The sequence below is a fragment of the Vipera ursinii genome (genome assembly GCF_947247035.1).
Source record: "Vipera ursinii genome assembly, chromosome: 2".
Lineage (NCBI taxonomy): Eukaryota > Metazoa > Chordata > Lepidosauria > Squamata > Viperidae > Vipera > Vipera ursinii.
In genome coordinates this window covers 60,720,876-60,743,346 of record NC_139513.1, presented here as the reverse complement: position 1 = coordinate 60,743,346, position 22,471 = coordinate 60,720,876, and the positions used below count along the sequence as shown (strand labels likewise).

Genomic DNA, 22,471 nt, shown 5'->3' with positions numbered 1-22,471 from the left:
AACATTTGTACTGTAAGCGAGGTCGTTTCTGCTGCCCAAGGCTAATTAGGGATGATTGGTTTTCTCTGACTCTGGAATCCTATTTCAACCGGGGTGGGGATGGGTGGACCAAAACCCAGCGGGGATTATTCATGGGACCGATCTTTTTACTGTCAAATGAGCAACCACGCATTTAGAAACATTCTCATTATCCTCAGTTAAGTCCAATGGTTAAGGCACCCAGGCTAGGAAAGGGTAGAATGTGAATTCTAGTCCATCCTTAGCCATGGAACCCAGCTGGGTGACTTTGAACGAGTCTCTCTCTCTCTCTCTCTCTCTCTCTCTCTCTCTCTCTCTCTCTCTCTCTCTCTCTCTCTCTCTCTCTCTCTCTCTCTCTCTCTCCCCAACCCACCTTACAGAGTTGTTGGGGGGGGGATAGGAGGAAGGTGTATTGTCTAAGTTCAGTATGTTAGTTGAAAAATAATAAAGGTGGGATATTAATACAAATGAAATAAAACCCTCATATTCTTACATCTGATCGCTCACAAATGAAGCTTCTCTTGAGAGCCAATAAAGGTAGGAAAGGAGGAGGTGGAAGGAATAACCTCACCAGGGCGAATAGAGAGTTGTAGAATATAATGATTATCTTGTTTTAAAGCGCTCTCTCTAAACGCAAGTCCAAATAAATCTGCACCGCATCCTCGTACTTCAGAGGCACCCGAGTAAAATGCCCCGTTCAAAGCGCCCGGGGTTGGTTTTAGCATTTGGGACTTTGGGGACCTGAGAGGCAGTCTGTAAGGCGATTAAACCAAGCAGGCAGCAGATAGAGGAGGGAAAGGCAGGATCTCTCCCTTCCTTTTTCCTTGCCTTTTCATCTATGGCCTTAGCAGTGAGGACTTGGTCATCCCCCTTCAGCTCCTCGGCACCCACCGCTGCATCTCCCCTTCCCCTCCCTTCCCTTCTCCGAGACTGTCCGGGCGCTTGGCCCGCAGGCAGGGCAGACCCCGGGACTTCTTTCGTAGATGGAGTTGCGAAAGGGGGCGGGCGCGCTTCAGCCGGCCAGCTCAGCCACCAATCCGCTTGGTTTCGCGCCGGATCAAGAGCGCTTTGCCAGGTACTCCCCGCCCCTCGCCGTACACCCCCCCCACCCCCCCGCGTCGACATCCCAAGCCCCCTGCGCTCCGAGCAGCGTCACTCTTATATTAGGCTGTTGTCTGGAGTGGCGCTGGGGTGGAGAAAGAAGCTGCTTCTCCGAGGCCGCGCCTTCGAGCAAACCGAGGGTGCAGGCTTCCCTGCTTGGCCTGGCGACGGTGGAAGAGCGGCAGAGGCGGCGGCGGCGGCGGCGGCGGCGGCGGCGGAATCCAGCTGGTGTCAGGGCGGTCGGTGGAGATCCCCGGAGCATTAGCCAAAGGAGCGGCGCTCTCCAGCAGCGAGGATGGCCCCGGCCCGCCCGAGGCCTCCGAGTGTTCCGGCCGAAGCGCCCGATGAGAGGCTGCTCTGAGTCGGGCGTAGCGGAGCTGACTTGGCAGAAGGAAGGGAACTCTCCCGACAGGAACAATGCAGCACCCTTTGGATCTGGGCGCCGCCGCTGCCGCCCACTATTTCCCCGCAGATCCTTTCGTGGACCACCGGTCGCATCGCTATCGGAGCTTTATGATCGAGGAGATCCTGACGGATCACCCGGATGCCAAGAGCGCGGCACCAGCCGGGGAGCTGCTCAAATTTGGCGTGAAGGCTCTACTGTCGACCCGACCCTACCACAACCCCTTGGGTAGGTCTTTCTTCGCTTGTGCGCTGTCTCTCTTGGTGGACCTGTCCTGTCTGTGTGTGCGTGCGTGTGTGTGTGTGTGTGTGTGTGTGTGTATACGGGAGGGGGCAAAAACCAGGTCTTCTTGGAGGGAGGGGCTAAGGCGAAGATCAATCCTTTGTAGAGGATGGGGCTGCTCACAGCGCTTGCGGGAAAGAATATTCGCCCGCCAACCAGCCGTTCCTCCTCCCACCCAGCCCTGAAATCAGTGGTTTGGCTCCCATTGATCTAGAGAGGAATTGCGGCTCCCTTCTCCCTCTCTCCCCCATGCACCCTGCCTTTGGGGTGTCGCCCCGATCTTATCTTCTCTACAGCTGGAGACGGAAGCTCCCCTCTTTTCAGGAGCCCCCCCCCCACTCAACTGGGAGGGCTGGGCTCTACAGCTGAGACCCTGCAATCAGCTGAGAGTCGATCTTGGGAAAACGCGGGGGTCTTTAGTGCCTTGCTGGGACGGAGGATCCGGTAACACCCCTGGAGGCTTTTTAGTTTAGATCGCCTGCCGCGGTGGAACAGGCAAGAAGCGTCCAAGTAATTCTCTCTGAAAACGAGTGACCAATTACGCTTAGTGGGTTTAAACAAGGACAGCCTCATTCCTCAGAGCATTCTCTTTTCCACAGAGAGTAATATTTTCCTTGCCATTGATTCAAAGCCCATGGAAAATCTGAACTTTTTCACGGCCTCTCCCTCACCGCCTTAAAAAAATAGGCTGCGGGCTAGTTCTGTTGGGAATAAGGCAGTACGGATGGGCTCTCATAAGATCATTCTAGTCTCTATCTGAAAACTTTCGGGATAGAGCGACGGCTCCAAAGTTGACAGCTTTATCCAAGCTTGCAGGGAAAAGGTTAAAAAACAGAGAAAGCTTATGTAGAGGTCCAAGGACCCCCGACCCAGCTGGGGAGTGGAAAGCGGCCAGATTGAGCCGAGCTGCGCCAGACTTCCCTCGGGTGGCAACTTCGAGGAGGTCGGTCTGGCCGGGCCTTAGTTCTGAGACGCGGAGCTGAGTGAGAGCGGCTTCTCAGGAACGAGGTCCCTTCTCAAATTGATCTGGACCAGCAAAAGGAAATCGCGTTTGGAGCAGCGGCTGCGATAGGGAAGGCTGAGGAGGCTTGGGTAGGTCATCGTATTTGAAAGTCCTGTGATCTCCTGGGCCGGTTTCTTTTCAAGGAACACCTCTTTGACCTCCTTCTCTGCTACGGGTCCCCCCCAGACTGCTGCAGAAAAAGGCCCCCCAGAGGCCTGCCAAGAGCTGGAGGAGTCCTCAGAAGGTGGCCCTGACTTTAGGGCAAACTAGGCCATTCCCTCAAGAACAACCGGTGGGCCCGGACAAGGCTTGGAGGAGAGAGAGAGAGTGTAGGCTCTGTGTGTGTGTGTGTGTGTCCTTCTGGCCGTTGCACTCCCACCCGTCCGTGGGATCTGCATGTTGCCTTGGAAAAGCTAACATGCTAAGAGACTCTCAGCTGGGTCTCCTTGGCTGCCAGCTCCTTATCACCCGGTCCTCCCCATGTCCCAACCGTGAATTGTACCTCGAGGAGAAACCGGAAAGCACAAGGATGCCTAGGTCCGATCCTTTGGGCGGGTAGTTGCATTTCTCTGAGGTGAGCCTGAGATGCAACATCAGTAATCGGGTTCTTTCCCACCCTCCATTCAGCTGGGAGCCGAGAACCAGGGCTGGTTTCATTTCAGTGGGTCCTCTCTAAATCAGGACCCCCGCACGCTTACATCTCCCCGACAAAGCCAATCATAAGCGAGAGACAAGGGCCGCTCCAGAACCGGCTGAAATCCGACCAGCCTTGGTTGGAACCAGACTCTTTTCGCACGGTTTAAAAAGCGAAATCCAAGGCTCAGTTCTGGGGAGTCGCTTGTTCCCTGCTTTTGCTTTGTTCTAATTGGAGAATGACCCTGCAGCAGCCACGAACCGGCCCCTGCCCCTTCTCTTGAGGGGGCTGCTCATCGAGAACACGTTTTTAGCTTGATGGGGGAAGAGGGAGGAGCGCGCAGTGGAGGAGGTTGCTCCGGGTTTTGCTCAGATCGAGGATAGTGAGAGCAACCAGCCTGCAAAACAAGTGAAAAGGCCCGTTCAGATAAAAGGCCATTTCTTCACTGGCTAACATATACATGTAGCACTGCCCTGTTGTTATATCAGTAATGGGGACAGTGCCAAATTGCCAAAAAGTTAGCTCCAGTGACATTATTTGTACAACCCAAACGCGAAAGTGACTACCCACTGTAAAGAAGTGATGTTCTTCTATTCTTCTGTCTTCTTTTTTTTCCATTTTGAAAATATCACCTCCCGAAATATTTTTTATTTATTTATTTTAATTCCATTTATATCCCGCCCTTCGGCTTACAAGCTTAGCAGTAGCCTTCATTCTATGTATATGCCTGCTTATTAGGGCTTTCGCCCCCCCCCAAGCGGCATTATTGCAAAGTCAGCTTAATTGCCCCCAACAATCTGGGTCCTCATTTTACCTACCTCGGAAGGATGGAAGGCTGAGTCAACCTTGAGCCTGGTGGGATGCGAACCTGCACTAATTGCAGGCAGCTGGTGTTACTTAAGGAGGCATTAGCCCACTGCTAAACCCGGGCCTAACAAGATAAGAATAGGTGGAGGCGCTTAGATAAACGTTCTGTCTTTGAGAGCAATTCTGGAGGGCCTTTGCATTCCTGCTTTGGGATATGCTTTACGCAGAACCTATTTTCTCTTCTTACTCCATAGCCCTAAATCCTTGCAACAATTCTCCACCCTGTCTTTATGTCAGAGCAAAGGGGGAACTGGAGATTAACGAACAGGCCCCTCGGCTTGCAGAGCAGCTCTACTTAAGGACCACCCCCCCCAAGCTTTGCTGGTAAGGAGGGATTGGACTGATAGCGAGAGGAAGAATTGCTGTAAGCTGGTTTCAGCAATGAAGGCAGAAAGATTGTGGGTCTACAGGGAGATTCTCCAGCTCGCTATGGATTAATCAATGGCAAGAATCCAGAGCGGAAATTCCAGAGCAAGACATTAGCAGATTTTGCCCACTGGAACAAATCCGGCTGGATCTCCGCTCCGTTTTACATCCCCCCACCCCGGCCGCTAATTTACCTTTGTCAACTTGAGTATCGCCTTTCAGAAGCCTTCAGGGGAAGTAAAAATGGACTTATTTTCGTGAAATGATTTTAAGCTATGCCTGTTCTTTAGGATATATCGCCAAGAAGGCTGGGGTTAGGACTGGAATTCGCCTGGAGAAGGAAGGGAATAACTTTTGGAACTAGGGTTCAGGAATTAATGTTCAACTTTCCTTGAGGCTTCTTGACCCTCAAACAGACCTTCAAACAATGAGCACTCCAGAGCTTGCCCTTTTTTAAAAAATAAAAGAAAGAAAATAGATATTGATTGGATGTTTCCATGAGCTATCTCTTTCCTCCCGACTTCCAAAAGATGTAAAAGATTCTGAGCTATTGTGTCCTTGCTTTTTGTTACTGTTGGCTTAGCAAGTTGGCGAAGAAGCTAACGTGGTGGTTTCTTCCTTCTACGGTATGAAGTCTTGGGGGGAAATTCCTCAAATTTTGTTCAGTTCTGTGGGATTTGCTTCTGCATAAACTTGCCTGAGAAGACTCAGCACTAAGTAATAGGGCAAAAGAGTTCAGACTGGATGTGTTCCAAGTTCCAGGGATTTTAAATGCACATAAAAGTGAACTGAATTAGAGAACTTGAATAGAGCCTGTATTGTGATGATGTTATGTGTTTACAACAATGTGAAGTCACAGCTGCCAATTCTTTAGCTGGTGTTGGCCTCCAAGTTCTTCCCAAGAACCCAGGATGTCATTGTGTATGGGCTAGCTAGTATATGTGTATATCCAAGCCTTTTGCAATTGACTGATGGATGCACTAGTCTACAAATCCAACAAACTGAGCTGAACTGAATTGACTAATGGAAATTTTATCAGCGTGCAGATTTTCTAACAGTTGCTCAATATTTTTTTTGGTATAGCACCCAGTGTGCTGATATGGTCAGTTGCCTGGTCAGCCAGTTATTTTATTTTATTTTAATTCCATTTATATCCCGCCCTTCTCCGAAGACTCAGGGCGGCTTACAAGCTTAGCAGTAGCCTTCATTCTATGTATATGCCTGCTTATGAGGGCTTTCACACACACCCCCAAGCGGCATTATTACAAAGTCAGCTTAATTGCCCCCAACAATCTGGGTCCTCATTTTACCTACCTCGGAAGGATGGAAGGCTGAGTCAACCTTGAGCCTGAATTAGACTGAATTGGCATATTTATCCATCTGTTAAGGCCTTCCCAAGGATTTGGAATAGTCTTATTATTTTATAGCAGTGGTTGGTGCAAAATTAGGAAACATGGTTTAATGCAATAATATAGATTTGAGCCCCTTTAGGGTTCAGTATTGTGAAACATTGAAAAGTAAATCTGTATGTTTTCAGTTGTACCTCAATTGAATGAAAAAGTGTACAATTGCGTGTTCTTAAAAATGTACTTTTTTATATCCTGCTGCACCCAAAAGCAATTTATTTCTCATTTCACCGAAAGATCACAGTACAGCTCTGATTATTTCTAAATTTATTTATACAATAGAATTGAAAGCTATCCTTAACAAGCAGCTGAAAAGTTACACAACTGGAACTATATATAATTGTCATATATTTATGATATATGCTTGTGTCTGTAAGTTTGTTCTACAGTAAAAGGATTTATGCTTCAGTTTAAAATATCAAATTTATAGGTTGCATATATAGCTGTGAAAGAAAATACGTGATTATCTATTTCCACATATATCATCGTAAATTCTGGTAAATACACATTTAATGTTGTGGGGTCCTTTGTGCACTCTGAGCTTGGTTGGTTTCTTGTAGACATTTCATTACCAAACTAGGTAAAATCTAATCTCATTTTTGCCTAATTAAAAAATGAGCTGCATTTTTTGAAAATTATTTTGGTACTTTTTTTTTTAGCAGCAGTCCTTGCTTGCTTTCCAAAAGACTAATCTGTTGCTTCTGGGACCAAAAGAAAGAGGAAGAAAGAATTTCATGATTTCTGGGAGCAGCTTAATAAAATAATACCTTTAAGGAAGCCAATATTGACCGCTGTCTTAATGCCTTGCAGACGCACTTCAAAACCCCAAAACCTCAACAAAAACAAGAGTCAATTCCATGCTGGAAATAACTAGGCTTTCCTGACATCACAAGAGTTTATTTACAACCCTGGAAGGGTACCATTAATTTCCATAATCAATGGAAAATTTCACCGTATTGATTTACGATGGAAGGGCTCCCTTGAAGTTACCGGCTGCTGAGTCCCTTGGAAATGCTTCCAACGAAGAGGCCTGGATCGCAGCTTTAGTTCCTCGAAATTTGCGGTCAAGCAGCATCCGTCGGATTGCGCTGTCCTTACCACCCCTGTTCCAGAAGAAGCGCTTCCCATCCCCGAAGAGCATGCAAGGGGGCTTCGCAAAGGGGCTCCGTTCACCTTCAACCCAGAGCCCTTCAAGTTTAACCCCAAAGCTCAAGGGTGCTCCTTTGCCCGCACCCTTGGGTCCCTGCAACTTTGATTGCCGGCAGAAAAGGCGCAGGGATTTGCGTGCAATGAGCACGGTTTTTTTTTTTTTTTGCAGCCAACCACAATTCCTCAGAAAGAAATCCCGTTCTTAACCAACAGAGCCAAGACCTTTAGAAAGTGGTGTTTGCAGCTTTGGGACACCCCCCACCCCACCCCCACCCACGACCTGATGTCAGCCTTCCTCAGCAGGAAGGACTAAATAGGCCACCACCTTGAGACTTGCAGAGATTGGGGTAATGGGAAGGGACACCCCGCGCATGCGAAGGCACCAGATTGAGCCCAGAAAGGCACCGCAGGGTTGGATTTGTTATCGCTGTTCCTGAGTTTCTTTCCTACAGGGCAGCTCTTAAATCTGGAAAAAAAAATGTGCGTGCCTCTCCTTAAACTCTTGCTTAGACCAGTCAGATGCTTCTGAGGTCAAAGGGGAGTCCTGCCGAAATCGGACAACCCCCCCTTCGCCCCCCCTTTTTTTAAAAAAATAATCCACCTAGAGGCTACCATTACTGTAGCCAGTCACAGCAAATCCCAGACCGAACTTAACTGAAAAAAAACATCTGTCCCAACCAGCGCCCTCCAGATGTATTGGGTTGCTGCCATAGTCCAACTTGTCCAGAAGGTGCCGTTGCCCTCTTCTCCCCACGCCACCCCCCCTTCAGCTTGTTTCTAAGGGGCTGACAGAGCCCCCGGGGGGGGGGAATGCAGAGGGCTGAGTGTGTGTGTGTGTGTGTGTGTGTGTGTGTGTCTGTCCCAGGAAACGCAGGCGGCTTGATGTACCTTCCCGCAGCCTCTCTACCGTAGAAGCCCCATCGAGAAAGCTGGAGGCGAGTAAAGGCAGCGTCAGGATCGCAGCTATCTCGTATCTCAGAGCAGTCTGTAGAGTCCGCCCTTCCTGAAGTGAAACAGAAAACGGGGGGGGTGGTGGGTTCGTTTTGCCCTAGCCTCGCAAAGGTTTTGTTTGCCCTTCACACTCTCACTTCTTTCTTTCTTTCTTTCTTTCTTTCTTTCTTTCTTTCTTTCTTTCTTTCTTTCTTTCTTTCTCTCTCTCTCTCTCTCTCTCTCTCTCTCTCTCTCTCTCTCTCTCTCTCTCTCTCTCTCTCTCTCTCTCTCTCTCTCTCTCTCTCTCTCTCTCCTCTCCCTAACACACACACACACACCCCGGGATGGGGGTGAGGTGGGGATTTCTCTGTTTTTACCCAGCGTCTATCCTGTGTGTTACCCCTCTGTCTCTCTGCTTTTCTCTCTCCCCAGCGGTGTTGAAGGCGGAGCAGGCGGCGGTCTTCAAGTTCCCGCTGGCGCCGTTGGGCTGCTCGGGTCTGAGCTCGGCGCTCCTGGCAGCCGGCTCCAGCCTCCAAGGCGGTTCCGGATCCCCGCACCTGCCGCTGGAGCTGCACCTCCGCGGGAAGCTGGAGCCGGGAGCCCCCGAGGGGGGTGGTAAAGCTAAGAAAGGCCGTCGGAGCCGCACCGTCTTCACCGAACTGCAGCTGATGGGCCTGGAGAAGCGCTTCGAAAAGCAGAAGTATCTCTCCACCCCCGACAGGTGGGCATCCCCCGGAGGTCAGAGTCCCGCGGGGGGAGGAAGGGGGGGGCTTACTGTGTGGATGTGCGAGCTTGCAGGAGAGAGATGACGAGAGGGGTTACCTCGAGGAGAGATTTCTTCCAGATCTGCAAGAGGAGGGTCTGGGAGGTCCAGTAGTGTATCATGGAAGAGAAAGCGTGTGTGTGTGTGTGTGTGTGTGTGTGTGTGTGTGTGTGTGTGTCCGCACTTCCGACAAGGGAGTCCTGAGTGAAAACCGGGGCCTTCTCTCGCATGCGGGGGGGGGGAGCGGTGGAGGTCAGGAGGATTAAGGTTCCTCAAAGGGAACCTTAACGAAAAAAGCTAAGGTAGCCTGTTTGTTTGCCCACCCACCCCACACACACATACATACACACACCACTCACTCACTCACTCACTCACTCACTCACTCACCCACCTCTTCCTGGGATCTTAAGCTGACAAGCACTTCCTGAGCAGGAAATGTAGCCGGGAGCTGCTGATCAAACTGCAACCTGTGCTCCACTCGCCTTTCCTGGAAGCAGCCGGCCTCTCAGGGCTGCTCCCGGCTCGGCTCTTCTTTTCAGGCTCGGGGAGGGAAGGAGAGCCGAGGGCTCTGCCTTCAGTGCGCCAGACACACTTAAGACGGACCAGCAATCCATGCATCTTTCTCCTCCCTGTAGGATAGACCTGGCGGAATCCCTGGGCCTGAGTCAATTGCAGGTGAAAACCTGGTACCAAAATAGAAGAATGAAGTGGAAGAAAATAGTAAGTGTGCTGTTTTGAACTTCAGGCTATGAAATTTTCACCCAGCCCTTATTTATACAGCCAAATAGAGGAAGTCTACCCTCCTATCAATGGGATGTTTTCGGAAAAATAGACCTAGGGCTACAATCCTTCCTCTCAGGGATCCCTTCCTTTGGAGTACAACTCCCATCGTTCCCAACCACTATGGGTATTCCGCATTGGAAAAGCAAGCTGACTGCCTGAGGAGTTCTTCTGGGAAGGATTTCTTCTCCCCTCCTGGGCCCAGGCCTCCAGCCTTCACCTATGGAAGCTGTGGAAGATTTTGCGGGGGTCCATAAGTAGCCCACCAAATCCGCTTTTCAAGAGGCAAACGGACTTTCTTGGGTTTTTGCAAAATTTAAGAAAGTTCAGCTGCCTTTTGAAAAGCACCTTTGGGCCAACCAGGACCTGGATGACTGAGCCACCCAATCCGGGCAGGGCAGAGCTGTTTTTTCTCATCTCAAGGACCAAGACTGAAAGGCCGCTTGTAGTCCCTCGCAAAAATAGGGGAGAAGCCTTTCGATAAACTGGGAGCCGGCTGGTTTTATGAACAATACTCCACCCCATGGCAGAAGCCAGGGCATGCTCAAATCTCAGACATGGGGCCAGGAGGAGACTTAGGGAACGCGGGCTTTCCTGCCTTGGAGCTTTCATCTAGAGAAGGGAGCCAAGCAAGCCTCGAAGGCAAAAAGAAGATTCCACTGAACTGAGTGGTTTTTGATTAGGCCCAAAGCATCTTTTTCCAACATTTTCTGACCAGAACTATTCAGGCCACGTCTCATCCCATTTTCCAGACAGCCCCTTTCTGCTTTGGCTGAGGATGATAAGAATTATCTATGGAGATTCATCCATTCGCCCAGCCATCCAGGTTCTGGTTGTCCCAAAGGCGCTTTTTCAAGAGGCAATCTTGTTTTTTCTTTGAACAGAATAGAGCTGGAAGAGTCCCCTGCTCAAGCAGGAGGACATCTGAAGACGTTTCGCTTCTCATCCAAGAAGCTTCTTCAGGTCTAAAGGAGTTTCTTGGAGGAGAAGCGAAACGTCTTCAGAGAGAAAAAAACAAAAACAAACAAGGTCCATTCGCCTCTTGAAGAAGCGCCTTCCGGATCATGAGAGTCATGGCCCAACGTTGCTGAAGGGCAGCGGTTGGAGAAAACTTTTTCGGAAGGAAGGTGAGTCTGTAACTAATCCGGCTGCATTCTTTCTATTCAGGGAGAATTCCCTGGTTTGAAAGGCAACGTCTGTCCTGGCGGGTGCGCAGGCAGACGGTTTCCTTCAAAATGCTGAGCAGCATTTAGAGCAGGGGTCTTCAAACTTGGCCCTTTTATGACTTGTGGACTTCAACTCCCAGAATTCCTCAGCCAGCAAAGCTGGCTGAGGAATTCTGGGAGTTGAAGTCCACAAGTCATAAAAGGGCCAAGTTTGAAGACCCCTGATTTAGAGAGTAGCAGCTGATTTTCCAAGCCATACTCGGAGGGAGGAGGAAAGGCAGCCACTTTCCTTTAACCGGCACGTCCTGAACCTGAACACAGCGTAACCTGTGCTCTCGTCGTTTTAAAAGTAACCGCTCGTAGCCCCTTTGCCACAGATAAAGAGATGGCTTATTTACTCCAGTTTCGAATCACATCCGTGTGGATGTGAATTTGACTGAAGGGCGCCGCGAACGAGAAACGGCGCCTTTGTTTTTCACCCGCCTGAAATGCGAGGAGGCAAGCGGGGTGTGTGTGTGTGGGGGGGGGGGGGGAAGGAGTCCAACGAAAGAGACTTTTCTCCGCTTCAAGGTGTATGTGTTGCTAGGTAGAAGCTGACCAGCTCGGCAATTTGCCTTTCAAACTCGACTTCAGCACTTAGGAACCTTCTCCCCAAAGACGCGCAGGCGGAAATAGAGGCCAGGCGGCTGGCCGGGCCTGTTGCGCAGCGCTAAGCAGCAGTGATGTCTTTTCATTGGGGGCGAGGGCGATTCTGCATTTCCCAACCCTCCCAGAGTTTCGCTCCCCAGCGTTAACTATTGTTGTGTTTGGATTTGGTCTAAGTCAGACCCTTTGCGACCTTTAAGCGTGGGTTCTTGTCTTTCTTTTTTTTTAAAAAAAAAACAGGTTTTGCAAGGCGGAGGCCTTGAGTCTCCCACCAAGCCCAAAGGGCGCCCGAAAAAAAACTCCATCCCGACCAGCGAGCAACTGACCGAGCAAGAGCGAGTTCGGGAAGCCGAGAAGCAGCCCGCGGAAAACCTCGACTCCCCCTGCCAAGTCATCCAGGAATAATAAGGGAGCGCCGCACGCCCGCGGACTAAAGATCTGAAGGCCGGATTGCGGATGCTGGACTGCTGGCGCCCGAACCTCCCGGCTTGGCCCGGAAGGGTGTGACTGGGACCTGCGGCCGTCAAGACTGAACCTCAGCCTCACGGGCCTCACTCAGCGACGAGGCCCCGCCGGCTTGCAATACTATCCCGCGGGTCGCCTGCCTTGAGCGCAGACATCAGGGGGTCCACTGAAGCCCTGGGTTGCAGAGGTCGCCGTTTAAGAAAGTTACCGCGTGGAAGAAGGCGACGAGGACGATCCGGGGATGGAGGTGAGGGTGGACTCCGATTCCCAGTTGATTCCGTTGTAGGATTTCCTAGGCGTCTGAGCCCTTCCGCCCTCTCCCTGCGTGCGCCTAAGGAAGAGCCGCTCCCTCTTGGGGGTTCGGCCGTGGCTGTTCCTGCGCTCTGTCAGAGAGGGGAGGGGGCGGGGAGCGTCTCCGAACTTGTCCGGCTAACTCATTTTACAACCAGTTTGTGTTAACGTAAAGATATTGATTTTATTTCAATAAAGTATTTTATGAACGATGGGCCTCAGGCGTGCCGTGCGTTCGTTTCCCTGGGATTATGATAAATGCCACCGTCCTCCTCCGCAGGCCTCCTCGCGAGGAGGCCCCGCTGCGCTCAAGGGGTCCTTCTCCGAGGAAAGCCTGCAAGAAGTTCGTCTTGGGCAGGGGTAGGCAACCTTGGCTCTTTTAGGATTCGTGGAGAGCTGGCTCAGGAATTCTGGGAGTTGAAGTCCACGAGTCCTAAAAGAGCCAAGGTCGCCTACCCCTGGTCTTGGGAAACCAGCCCGATCGCAAGACGAGAATCCAGAGGCAGTTGCGAAAGGAAATTTGGCTGAAGGAAGAAGGCGCGGAGCCCCGAGCTCTGATCTGGTGTCCTTATTTATTCTCTGCTTTAAAGAGGCTGCTTTAAGGTCAACTTTCTCTGCGCTGCTCCGAATTGATTCAGAGCTGGGCCGGTAAGAATCCGATTGGGATGCGTTCAGAAAATTCTAAGGCTTTAAGCTAGACCAGGTTAAAAAAAACAACAACAACTGGAAAACAACAGTGAGAGACTGCTTTTGCCTCCTTGCCAAGAAAAGCGCAGGGACGTGGCCAAGGAGGACCAGGGAGCCGCGCTCCACTAGTGGGAGACTTGACTTTTCTCATTAAACCCACGGAGCTGCAGTTCAGCAAAACATACCACTGAAACAACCTCGGAACAAGATCCAAGCAGCCTTCACCCGGTATATCTCTGTTACCCCGCTCCCTCCCTCCCCCGCCCTAAAGTGCAGCCCTGAAAAATCAGTGAAATGTCACCGGTTTGGGAACCTACCTTTCCCTTCTGCCCCTTGAGCGGAGCCGCTAAACCTGGTGAGAGCTCTGAACCCCGAAAGGCCACTAAACAGAAGTAGAAGCTAACAGCGCCCGCTGTTTTAAGAAGGGATCGCTTCGGATCCAGTGAGAAACCAGTTTGATAGCGTTCAGGAACCTGTTCTTAAATAAATGCATTTAGGGTAATAATCGTCACGAGAACTCTCTCTTTTCCTGAAACGAAAGAGATGGACTTCCGAGGGAAGACGCCCCAAGGCCATCAGACTGAAATCAGCAGAATAAAACGTGGTCAGTTTCCCGAAAACTGGTTTGCTTTGAGCGTTTTGAAACTTCCGCGTAAAGCCAAAGCAGAATCTGCTTCAGCGGTGCTTCACATTTTAAGTGCAGGGCGGTAAATTTTAGCGGTTATCTTTCCACGTTCGTGAACCCATTCTTTCGTTTGCTTTGGTCACCTTCACTTACAGTAATTGAGGGGAAAAAATGGGGAATTGACTAAAACCAAGTCTCCGCGCTTTGCTCTCATGTTCTGTAGAGCACACCGCGGCCAAGGGGCAGAGTTCATTATAGACGATGGAAAGCCATTTAGACACGGTCTAATGGATAAACTGCAAGATAATTGAATTTATAGAAGAGGTTTAACTAATGATGTAGTGGAATGTATGGATACAATGTATGAATGTATCCGATCACTAGCAACCCGCCTAAAACTTTAACAGGGCCGCTCGAACTGTATATCCAGATGGATGATTCTAAGTAGCAGCAACTGGTTTTGTTTTGTTTTTTAACAAATGGGGTGGGGCTTGGATAGTTTCCGTTTCTTCTTTCCAGCTCCTAGGAGCAGAATTAAGGCACTCATTCCCTCAAGCCATCTCATTACCTAGTCCTGTAGCCTAATTTGAAACCTGCAGGAATCCTATTTCCCATTTTAAGGCAGCCTGGGTGGCTTTCAACATTCCCTCTCCTTTTGGATTCTTTGTGGGTTGGTCTAATGCAAAGTTTTGGGAGAGATTGGAGCCCGCACATCCTTTTGTGCCCCGAATGGGCCCAGAGAAGGGCTCACCCTGAGTTTTACTTCCAATAAACCTACCCCCACCTTAAAAAAAACAGCTCCCACGGGGCAAAGCCGAGAAAGGCAGAGTGTCTTTTGGGAACTAGGGCAAGACAATCCTAAAACAAACACAAAAGCAGCTGAGCTGAAACCTTGCATTTTCCTGGAGTAAGTGTAATTGCAGGGGGACCAGGCTGGCTTCTCTCGTGAGCATAGGATCCTTTCATCCTATATAGATTCTATAGTTATAGAAAGAGGGGGCCCTTATTTCCAAGTATTTCGTAGTAGCCAAGGTAAGCCAGAGATCAGCGGATTTATAAAACATTTTCTGCTAAGTTGGGCGAAAGTTCTCGCTGTGCTAAGTAAGCCCTCAGGGAGACTTTAGGCTTTGTACTTTGGCAGAAAGCCTCCCCCCCCCCCCAGCAAACGGGGCTTGCTCCCAACAAGGCAACAGAGAATAAAGACTCCAAAGAAGTGAACGTGGACCGCTCGCCTTTGAGCCTAGAAGAGAAGAAGGTCGGCCCTGGTATTGTTCGCGGAGGAGCTGCAGTTTGCTTCTGGTTCTAACTGCCTTCCTGAGGCATGGCCGGTCCCTGGTTGTGTTTCTCAGCTGTAGTTCCCCAGCTCGCTTATCCTAACTCGACAGCACGCTGGGATAAGACAGAGAGAGACAAATCCTCACGGTTTCCCTCCCTCTCTTTTGCAGACCTTCAAAATGCCGCCCACCGAGTTGCTCGTATTATTTTGGTTATCCTTCATTAACTCCAAACTTCTCTGGTCTGGTGTGCCGGACTTCAATACGGCAGCTGAGTGTTTTGGGAGTGGAAATCTAGCATATTCGGAGGACCGTAGTGTGTCGTTAATTCTCGAATATAATTTTAATTTATTTTTATCCCGCCTTTATTACATATATATTCCTCCCCCCCCTCCGGTTTAATCTTCCCCCTTTGAAATGGGTGGGCTTGAAATATCCTTGGTTCTAGGTAATCTAAGCGACGGGTGATTCCACAACCCACCTCCACCCCCAAATAATCTTTCCAACAGCAGCCCAGGTTTTGGGGAAGCTGGCAAAGCCTCTCCGGAGACTTTCTGCAGGTTCTCCGTCTCCAATATCTAAACCCAGTTTGCATATTGAAAAAAAGATGGAGCAGCCTATCTTGAAGGAAAAGAAGAGTTCTCGGAACCAGCGGGGGAATAAACACGTGAAATGGGCTTCAGTTCTTAGCGCTGTCCTTGGAACGGACTCGAAGGCCTGCGGAAATCAACTCTTAGCCTGGGTCTGCCTCGGTTATTGTTTGGACTTGCGCCTTAATCTTAAACACGGAGGCTTAATATTTATTCGAGGTATGTCCCACTTTAATTTCACGGTGCTCTCATTTATGTATTCATAAACTTTTACTGACAATCCCGATCCTAAACCGCTCTTTCCACAATTCTATTCAGGCAGGAGCCTTCAAAACAGGTTAGCTGAGAAAGAAGTTTGGAGAAGGGGTTGGACTAGTTGACCCCTTCCAACTCTATTCTAGATAAGGTCGCTCAGACCTGGAGAGGGCGGGGGCTGGGTGGGACGGCAGCGGCGAGACTGCGAAGAGGGGGGCGACGACTAGAGGGCAGCAAACGGGAGAGAGAAAATATCCCCTTGGCTGCCATCTAGAGGTCATTCCGATTTCTGCAGCCCTGCACAATGTAACCTTTCCCTTCGGTGGAGAATTTAGGATTTCAGGGCTCAGTCTGAAGGCGAGAGAGGAGAATGGAAAAAAAGCGGGGCGGGTTCGAACAGCCCTCTTAGCAGTCAGTCAGTCAGTCCTCAGCTGGCTATTCTTCTAAATAAGTCGTTAGAAAACTAACAGGAGATTTTATTTATTTATTTTAATTCCATTTATATCCCGCCCTTCTCCGAAGACTCAGGGCGGCTTACAAGCTTAGCAGCTTGCGCTGCTAAGATGGTGCTGGGTTCGGAAAGACGTCGCCTTTGAAGCTTGGCGTTTTGGCGACCGTCAAGTCTGGAGTAAGCTGCTGCTGCCGCCGCCGCCGCCGTCTTTCTTTAAAAGCGTAATTTGCTCTGCGATCCATCCAGACACGTATTTGTGGCCCTGGCCCGAGAGGACTTGAACGTCCGAGCCTAAGCAGCGGAGGATCGCCTCCAAGGAAGCGCGCGAGTGACTTGGGAAGTGGCGACGAAGCGGTAGGCCTTGGAGTGGGGACCTACGCTTTCTCTTTTAGCTTTCGGAGGGCGCTGGACCCGCTCAGACTTTCAGGCCGCTCCAGATGGTTTTTCCTCGTTAAGTTGCTGTCCTGACCTCGGGATTTCTCCAATATGGGCAGAGGAAGCCGCTGAACTTGCAGAGGAGCTGCGTCCTGCCGGCCGGATCGACGTTCAGAAAGCGCCGCGCTCTTCCGCAGCAGCAGTCGCTTACCTTTCCTGCCTTAACCCTGGGAAAGGCCTGCCTTCTCTACTTAGGGCAGGGGTCGGCAACCTCGGCTCTTTTATGACTCGTGGACTTCAACTCCCAGAATTCCTGAGCCAGCTATGCTGGCTCAGGAATTCTGGGAGTTGAAGTCCACGAGTCATAAAAGAGCCGAGGTTGCCGACCCCTGACTTAGGGCCTGCGCCTAAGACCCGGGAGGTCGCCCAGAAGCCCTTTGTCTCGTACTTGTCGCTAGAGCAGGATTGGCCCAGAAAAAAAATGGCGGTCCGACCGCGCCTGTTTTCTCCCGCCAGAAGCCTCACCGCTTCGGATTCGCTTGTTCCCGGGCGCATTGGAGGCACATTTCTTAATTCAGGAAACGGATTTTGTCTGAGGACATCTGTCTTGTCCCATTTTAGTTAGTGGGAATCTTTATTTGGATTCCCTTTACTACATTTAGAAACAGTTAAAGGCGCTTTAAAGGCGCTTTAAACAGAGCCATTTGCTGGGCGAGAACAGACCGGCGGTTCCCGCGCGTGAGAAGGCGCGCCACGTTAAAGCCGGGAGGAAAGTAGAATGGAATCCTGCTTTCCACAGAAGAGACGGACCGAGTGACACTCGATTCGTGGCACTTGGAAGGGGCAAATTGGTATAAAGGTGGTGGTCCAAAGGGATTTCTGAGCAAAATGTGCCCTCGGAGGAAGACGTTTTGCAAGAGGCTTGTTGGAGGGTTGGGTCGAACAGCTCAAACAGCAAAGTTAGTTTGACGCGGTTATGGAGTATGTGTAATTAATTCAGCATAGCACATTCTGATATATTTTCATTGAAAGCAACTGAAGCACCTTCCAATCATAAGTGTTATGAACCGGTTCTTCAAAACTAAACAACGGAATGGAGGGCAGGGGAAAGAGGACAAGAGAAAAAAGTTGCTGACAAGAATAATAAAATCAGTAATAATAATAATAATTACAATATTCAGATAGTGATAGAAAAGTTCTGAAATTGATTTGTGCCCCAAATAAAAAAAGGCAGCCTGGCATAAAGCATACTAAGGCGATTATTTAATCTGCTGTAACTTGAACTGAAATCTCCTGACTTTGGTAGGGCAAAAAGGAGAAATAAAATGTGGTAGGTATTGCACCAGAAGTGCACATCAAGCTGCAGCCCCAGTTTTGCCTAGTAACTTTGCAAATTGAGCCCATGCAAATTAACCTATCATGTTCTGTTGAGAGAGAGAGAGAGACTGGCCCAAGGTCACCCAACTGGCTTTGTGCCTAAGGTGGTTTAGAAGTGCCGGTTTCTGGGTTTCTAGCCTGATGCCTTAACCATTACATCAAATCGGCTCTTATTGTTTTATTGGGCTAATTGAATTAATCCTGATTCAGTTAAACAAGGGCAAGCTTGTACAAAAGCCTTTTGGTGGAAGCCAAAGGGAGAGCAATAACCAAGAGGTCTGAGTGCTGTTGTTTCCACTTTCGTTGTTGCTAATTGTCAAGTTAATCTTGACTCCCACTGCCTGAAGTTTTCAAGTTTCCAAAGTGGTTTGCTCTTGCCTCCTACCTAGATTTGAGAGAGAGTGACAAGCCCAAGGGAATTCAGCTGGCTTTTTTGCTTGGGTATGATTAGAACTCATGCCTCCTCACTCCTAGCCTTGTGCCTTTTATCATTATACCAAACTGGAAACTAACAAGGTTGGAAACAGTATTTGGCATCCCCCAGAACAGGTCTTGAATATGTGAATAACCTTTATGGCAACAGAGTAGCTTGATCAGAATGGAATGAAAGTCCCAGGTACAAAGTAGCCTTGTGCAAAAACAGCATGTAAAAAGAGTGAGCTTTTTGTTTCACAAAACTACATCTATCTGAGAATGATTTCTGTGTGACTTGATGACTTTCCAAATGCTATTTAGCAAGCTACTATTTGTTATTGTTTTGTTTCCAAAAATAAAAAATGGTTACTTGGGTAAATCCTATGTACAAAACAAGACTTACGTTAGAATTGTGTTAGTATAATAAATATATTAAAGATGAACAAGTTCCACCCTTCCTCCCACATGTATTGACTATTTTTGATCTTTATAAAGTCTTTAGGAAAGTTGCTGTTGTCTTTGCTGAGGGCAGAATAAGAACTTTCCCATTAATTTGGAGAAAAGTCCTCTCCGGCAATTGCACATATTTAGCATGATCATTTTCTAATCTGCTTGTCATACGGGTAAAAAGATTTATAGAGTATGTTTTAGCATGAATTCAGTCTATGGCTCTGTTCATTGGACATAGTTAACTGAATCGTAACTTATTGAATGAGTGCAATTTTTTGGATTATCAAAACAGAAAAATAAACTGACCAGACTGGCTGCGTTGGCACAACACATTAAGCTACAGCACGATTTGCTAAGTGCAGCTAAATCTTTTAAAAGTTCATTGTGGGGAACTATTTTTTTTCCCTTTACATGCTAGCTTCCTGTATAAACCTCTTTTTGAAGGAGCATATTTCTCTTATTTATTTGAGTCTGGTTCATCTCAAACATTGAAAAGATACCCTCCTTTTCCCATCTGGAATTCAGAGACTTTTGGGGGAACAATTTAACTGGGTATGCCACATATACTAAACCACAAACTAGCCAAGTGTGATTTCGCAGAATGTATTGCACAGGGTCATGCTGGCTAGTTGAAGGATGAAGGTGTTGTGCAAACTAAAAAAAAATGGACTGAGTAAATCAGGAATACGTTCGTCCCAATCCAACATCTCTCACAAATGAAGCCAATGCATACAATGCATCTTTAGGCCAGGCATGCCAATGCTTCCTAGATATTTTCCGTTCTTCTTGAGTGTGATTTTGAGACCTGCTCTCATTACATGCCAACATTTTCTAAGAGCAACATCTATGCCAACATGTTCAAACTGTTCTTAAGGAATTCTCTCATGAATGCAGCTGAATGTACGCTGCAGCTGCTGACAGATTCATGTAGGTCTATTAGATTTTAGCACCCGAAACACTTTTACTGCACATATCTTTGGCTGCAGTGGAAATTTCTCTCTTGCTTTCAACATTTTTAATCACACTCATGAGGATGATCCATTCCTTTGCAGCTTGCCTGCTGTGTTGCATTCATTTTAATTGTGTGCCATCAAATTGGCACCAACCCTTAGCAGCTACATATCTTTTTTCCCAGGACTGTCGCTAAATGGTCATTCAGATCTTCCAATGGTGCTTCCATCATCTCTGTAACTATCCACCTTGCTACTGGTCATCTTCTCCTTCCTGGCACCTTTCCCAGCAGGAGAGCCTTTCTGGAGAGATAGGTAACATAATTGGAGCCTGTGTCTCATTAAGCAAAGTCTCAAACCTTCCTCTCCTTGGCTGCTGAGGGATTTCCCCAGCTCCTTCCCTTCCCTTCCCCAACTCCAGCCAGCCTGGAACCTTTGTAGCCCAAGACTCCTGTTTCACCTGGCTCACAGAACTGCATCTTCTATCCTTTGAACTGGTAAGGCCTCCTCCCTGTGACAAGAGGTTAGAGATTGAAGTATCCAGCAGCTATGGAGAGAGGTCTACACTGGTTCATTGTTTATCTACCCAATTTCCACTTCACCCAAAAGACACAATGATTGAGTTTTCTTCCAGGAGTACTATGTCTGTAGGGCTGACCTTCCAGGGCAGCAGAATTTCCAGTCTGTAGGCAAGTGGTTCGCACTAGCAACCAGTCATTCACCTAGGTGGAAACCTGAATCAAGCAGATCACCTCCTCTGCCAGGGACAGCTGGATAATCCCTATCACTCCTGGGTCTCTTCCCCCAAGGGTGGCAGGAATCATGTTTATTTTGCCAGGTTAAGGCAGGTTTTCTTTGGAGTGCTTCCTTCAAATCCCACAAAATATGAGACAGAAACATTAGAAAGAGAGAGAAAAAGAAAAAGAAAGAAAGAAGGAAAGGAAAGGAAAGAAAAGAAAGAAAGACATTTGAGGAGAATGCCACATCTTTCATTTTCATTGAAATTATCTTCTGCCTCTACTCTCAGGTTACAAAAAAAAAAAGTCTCCAGCCTCAAGGAAGGTATTTCAGCTTCAGTCTTTTTGTGGGTATGGATTTTTCCCCTTTTCCTGTTCGATATTAAATTATAGTGTGGCTGAGGAAACAGACAATTATCTTCCTTGTCTAAGGAAAAATACCAACAATAATAAAGCAGAAACATACTTGGTGGAAAATAAGAAAGAGAGTGGGTTAGGTAGAGGAGAGAGAGAGAGAGAGAGACTGTAGTAGGTGAAATGTATGCTGTTTTCTTCCTTCCCTGCATATTTTTTATTTTAATTTTCTGAAGAGCCATGCATATTTATGTAGAAGTATCTGAACTCAAATACCATTGGATTTGCTCCAAAAGAAGAAAATGTCCTGATATATAGAGGGCATTTATCCAAGGCAAACCAACAGCATACATGATTACACTGGAATCAATCCTCCTAAATAGAATGAAATTTACTTCCAGGTTGATGTGGATAGGCCAGGCTCCACTTTACTTGCTCCTGTTTTCTTTGCAGTTGGGTGGTGACCCTGTAGCTTTGTGTGGCTGTTTCTCAGTACTTTTATCCTCATCATTCAAGATGTAGAACAATGTTTTCCAAATTGGTACCCTGGAGGATTAGAGCTCATATAATTCTGGCCAGCTGCTTCATTGGCTGGGATTACTAGAAGCTGAAGTCCCAACATTGCTGGAGGATATCAGCTCATAGGGACTTAATACAAATAATCCTCATTTAACAACCACTCATTCAGTGACTGTTTGAACTTATAACAGTGCTCAGTGTCCATCCTGAGATTATGACATTTCTGCATCCTGCAGTCATGTGATTGTGATATGTGACCTTCTTTGCCAGCAAAATCAATGGGAAACTGCAAGTTGTGATCATGTGAAGGCCTCAATTAAAGATAGCACTGAGCCTGCTAAAACTGCCATTGCTTTGCGGCATGTTCATATGGATTTTCAACTTACAACCATGTCACTTAATGATGGAGTTGCCATCATTAAGGGAGGACTGTCTGTAAAGAAAATTTCATAAGCATTTCAATATTTTAAAAATATCCAATATTTTTGCTAGATTTCCTGCTCTTAGTCCTTATCTGAGACTAAGTTCAATTGAATGTTAAGTGCTAATCCAATCAGATAGGCTTAAGATACAGAAGGATCTTGACAGACTTGAACATTGGGAGCTATTTAACAAAATGAAATTCAATGGTGAAAAAGTAAGGTTCTACATTTAGGCAAGAAAAACCAAATGCACAGGTATAGTATAGGTGGTACCATGCTAAATAGTAGCAACTGTGAGAGGGATCTTGGAGTCCTAGTGGACAATCACATAAATATGAGCCGGGAGTGTGCTGCAGCTGCCAAAAAAGCCAACACAGTGCTAGGCTGCATTAACAGAGGGATAGAATCAGTGGTGGGATTCAGCTAGTTTGCACCACTTCGGCAGAATGGTAGCTAATTTTTTGTTGCCCAGACCCAGAATAGACTTCCAGAAGGAGCATCGAAACAGAAAACCAGTTGTTCACATATTTGAATCCCACTACTGGATAGAATCAAGACCATGTGAAGTGTTAATACCACTTTACAATGCCTTGGTAAGGCCACACTTGGAATACTGCATCCAGTTTTGGCCACCACAATGTAAAAAAGGAGTTGAGACTCTAGAAAGAGTACAGAGAAGAGCAACAAAGATGATTAGGGGACTGGAGGCTAAAACATATAAA

At 48.0% G+C, this 22,471-nt stretch overlaps 1 protein-coding gene across 1 annotated transcript; it reads left to right on the top strand.

Moving 5' to 3' along the window:
* Positions 1-1,350: 1,350 nt before the first annotated feature.
* On the top strand, positions 1,351-12,430 carry BARX1 (BARX homeobox 1). Its single transcript, XM_083352229.1, has 4 exons — positions 1,351-1,750; positions 8,592-8,880; positions 9,558-9,642; positions 11,754-12,430. Exons 1-4 carry the CDS (start codon positions 1,537-1,539, stop codon positions 11,916-11,918), a joined length of 753 nt encoding a protein of 250 aa, XP_083208355.1. The 5' UTR covers positions 1,351-1,536; the 3' UTR covers positions 11,919-12,430.
* Positions 12,431-22,471: the final 10,041 nt, after the last annotated feature.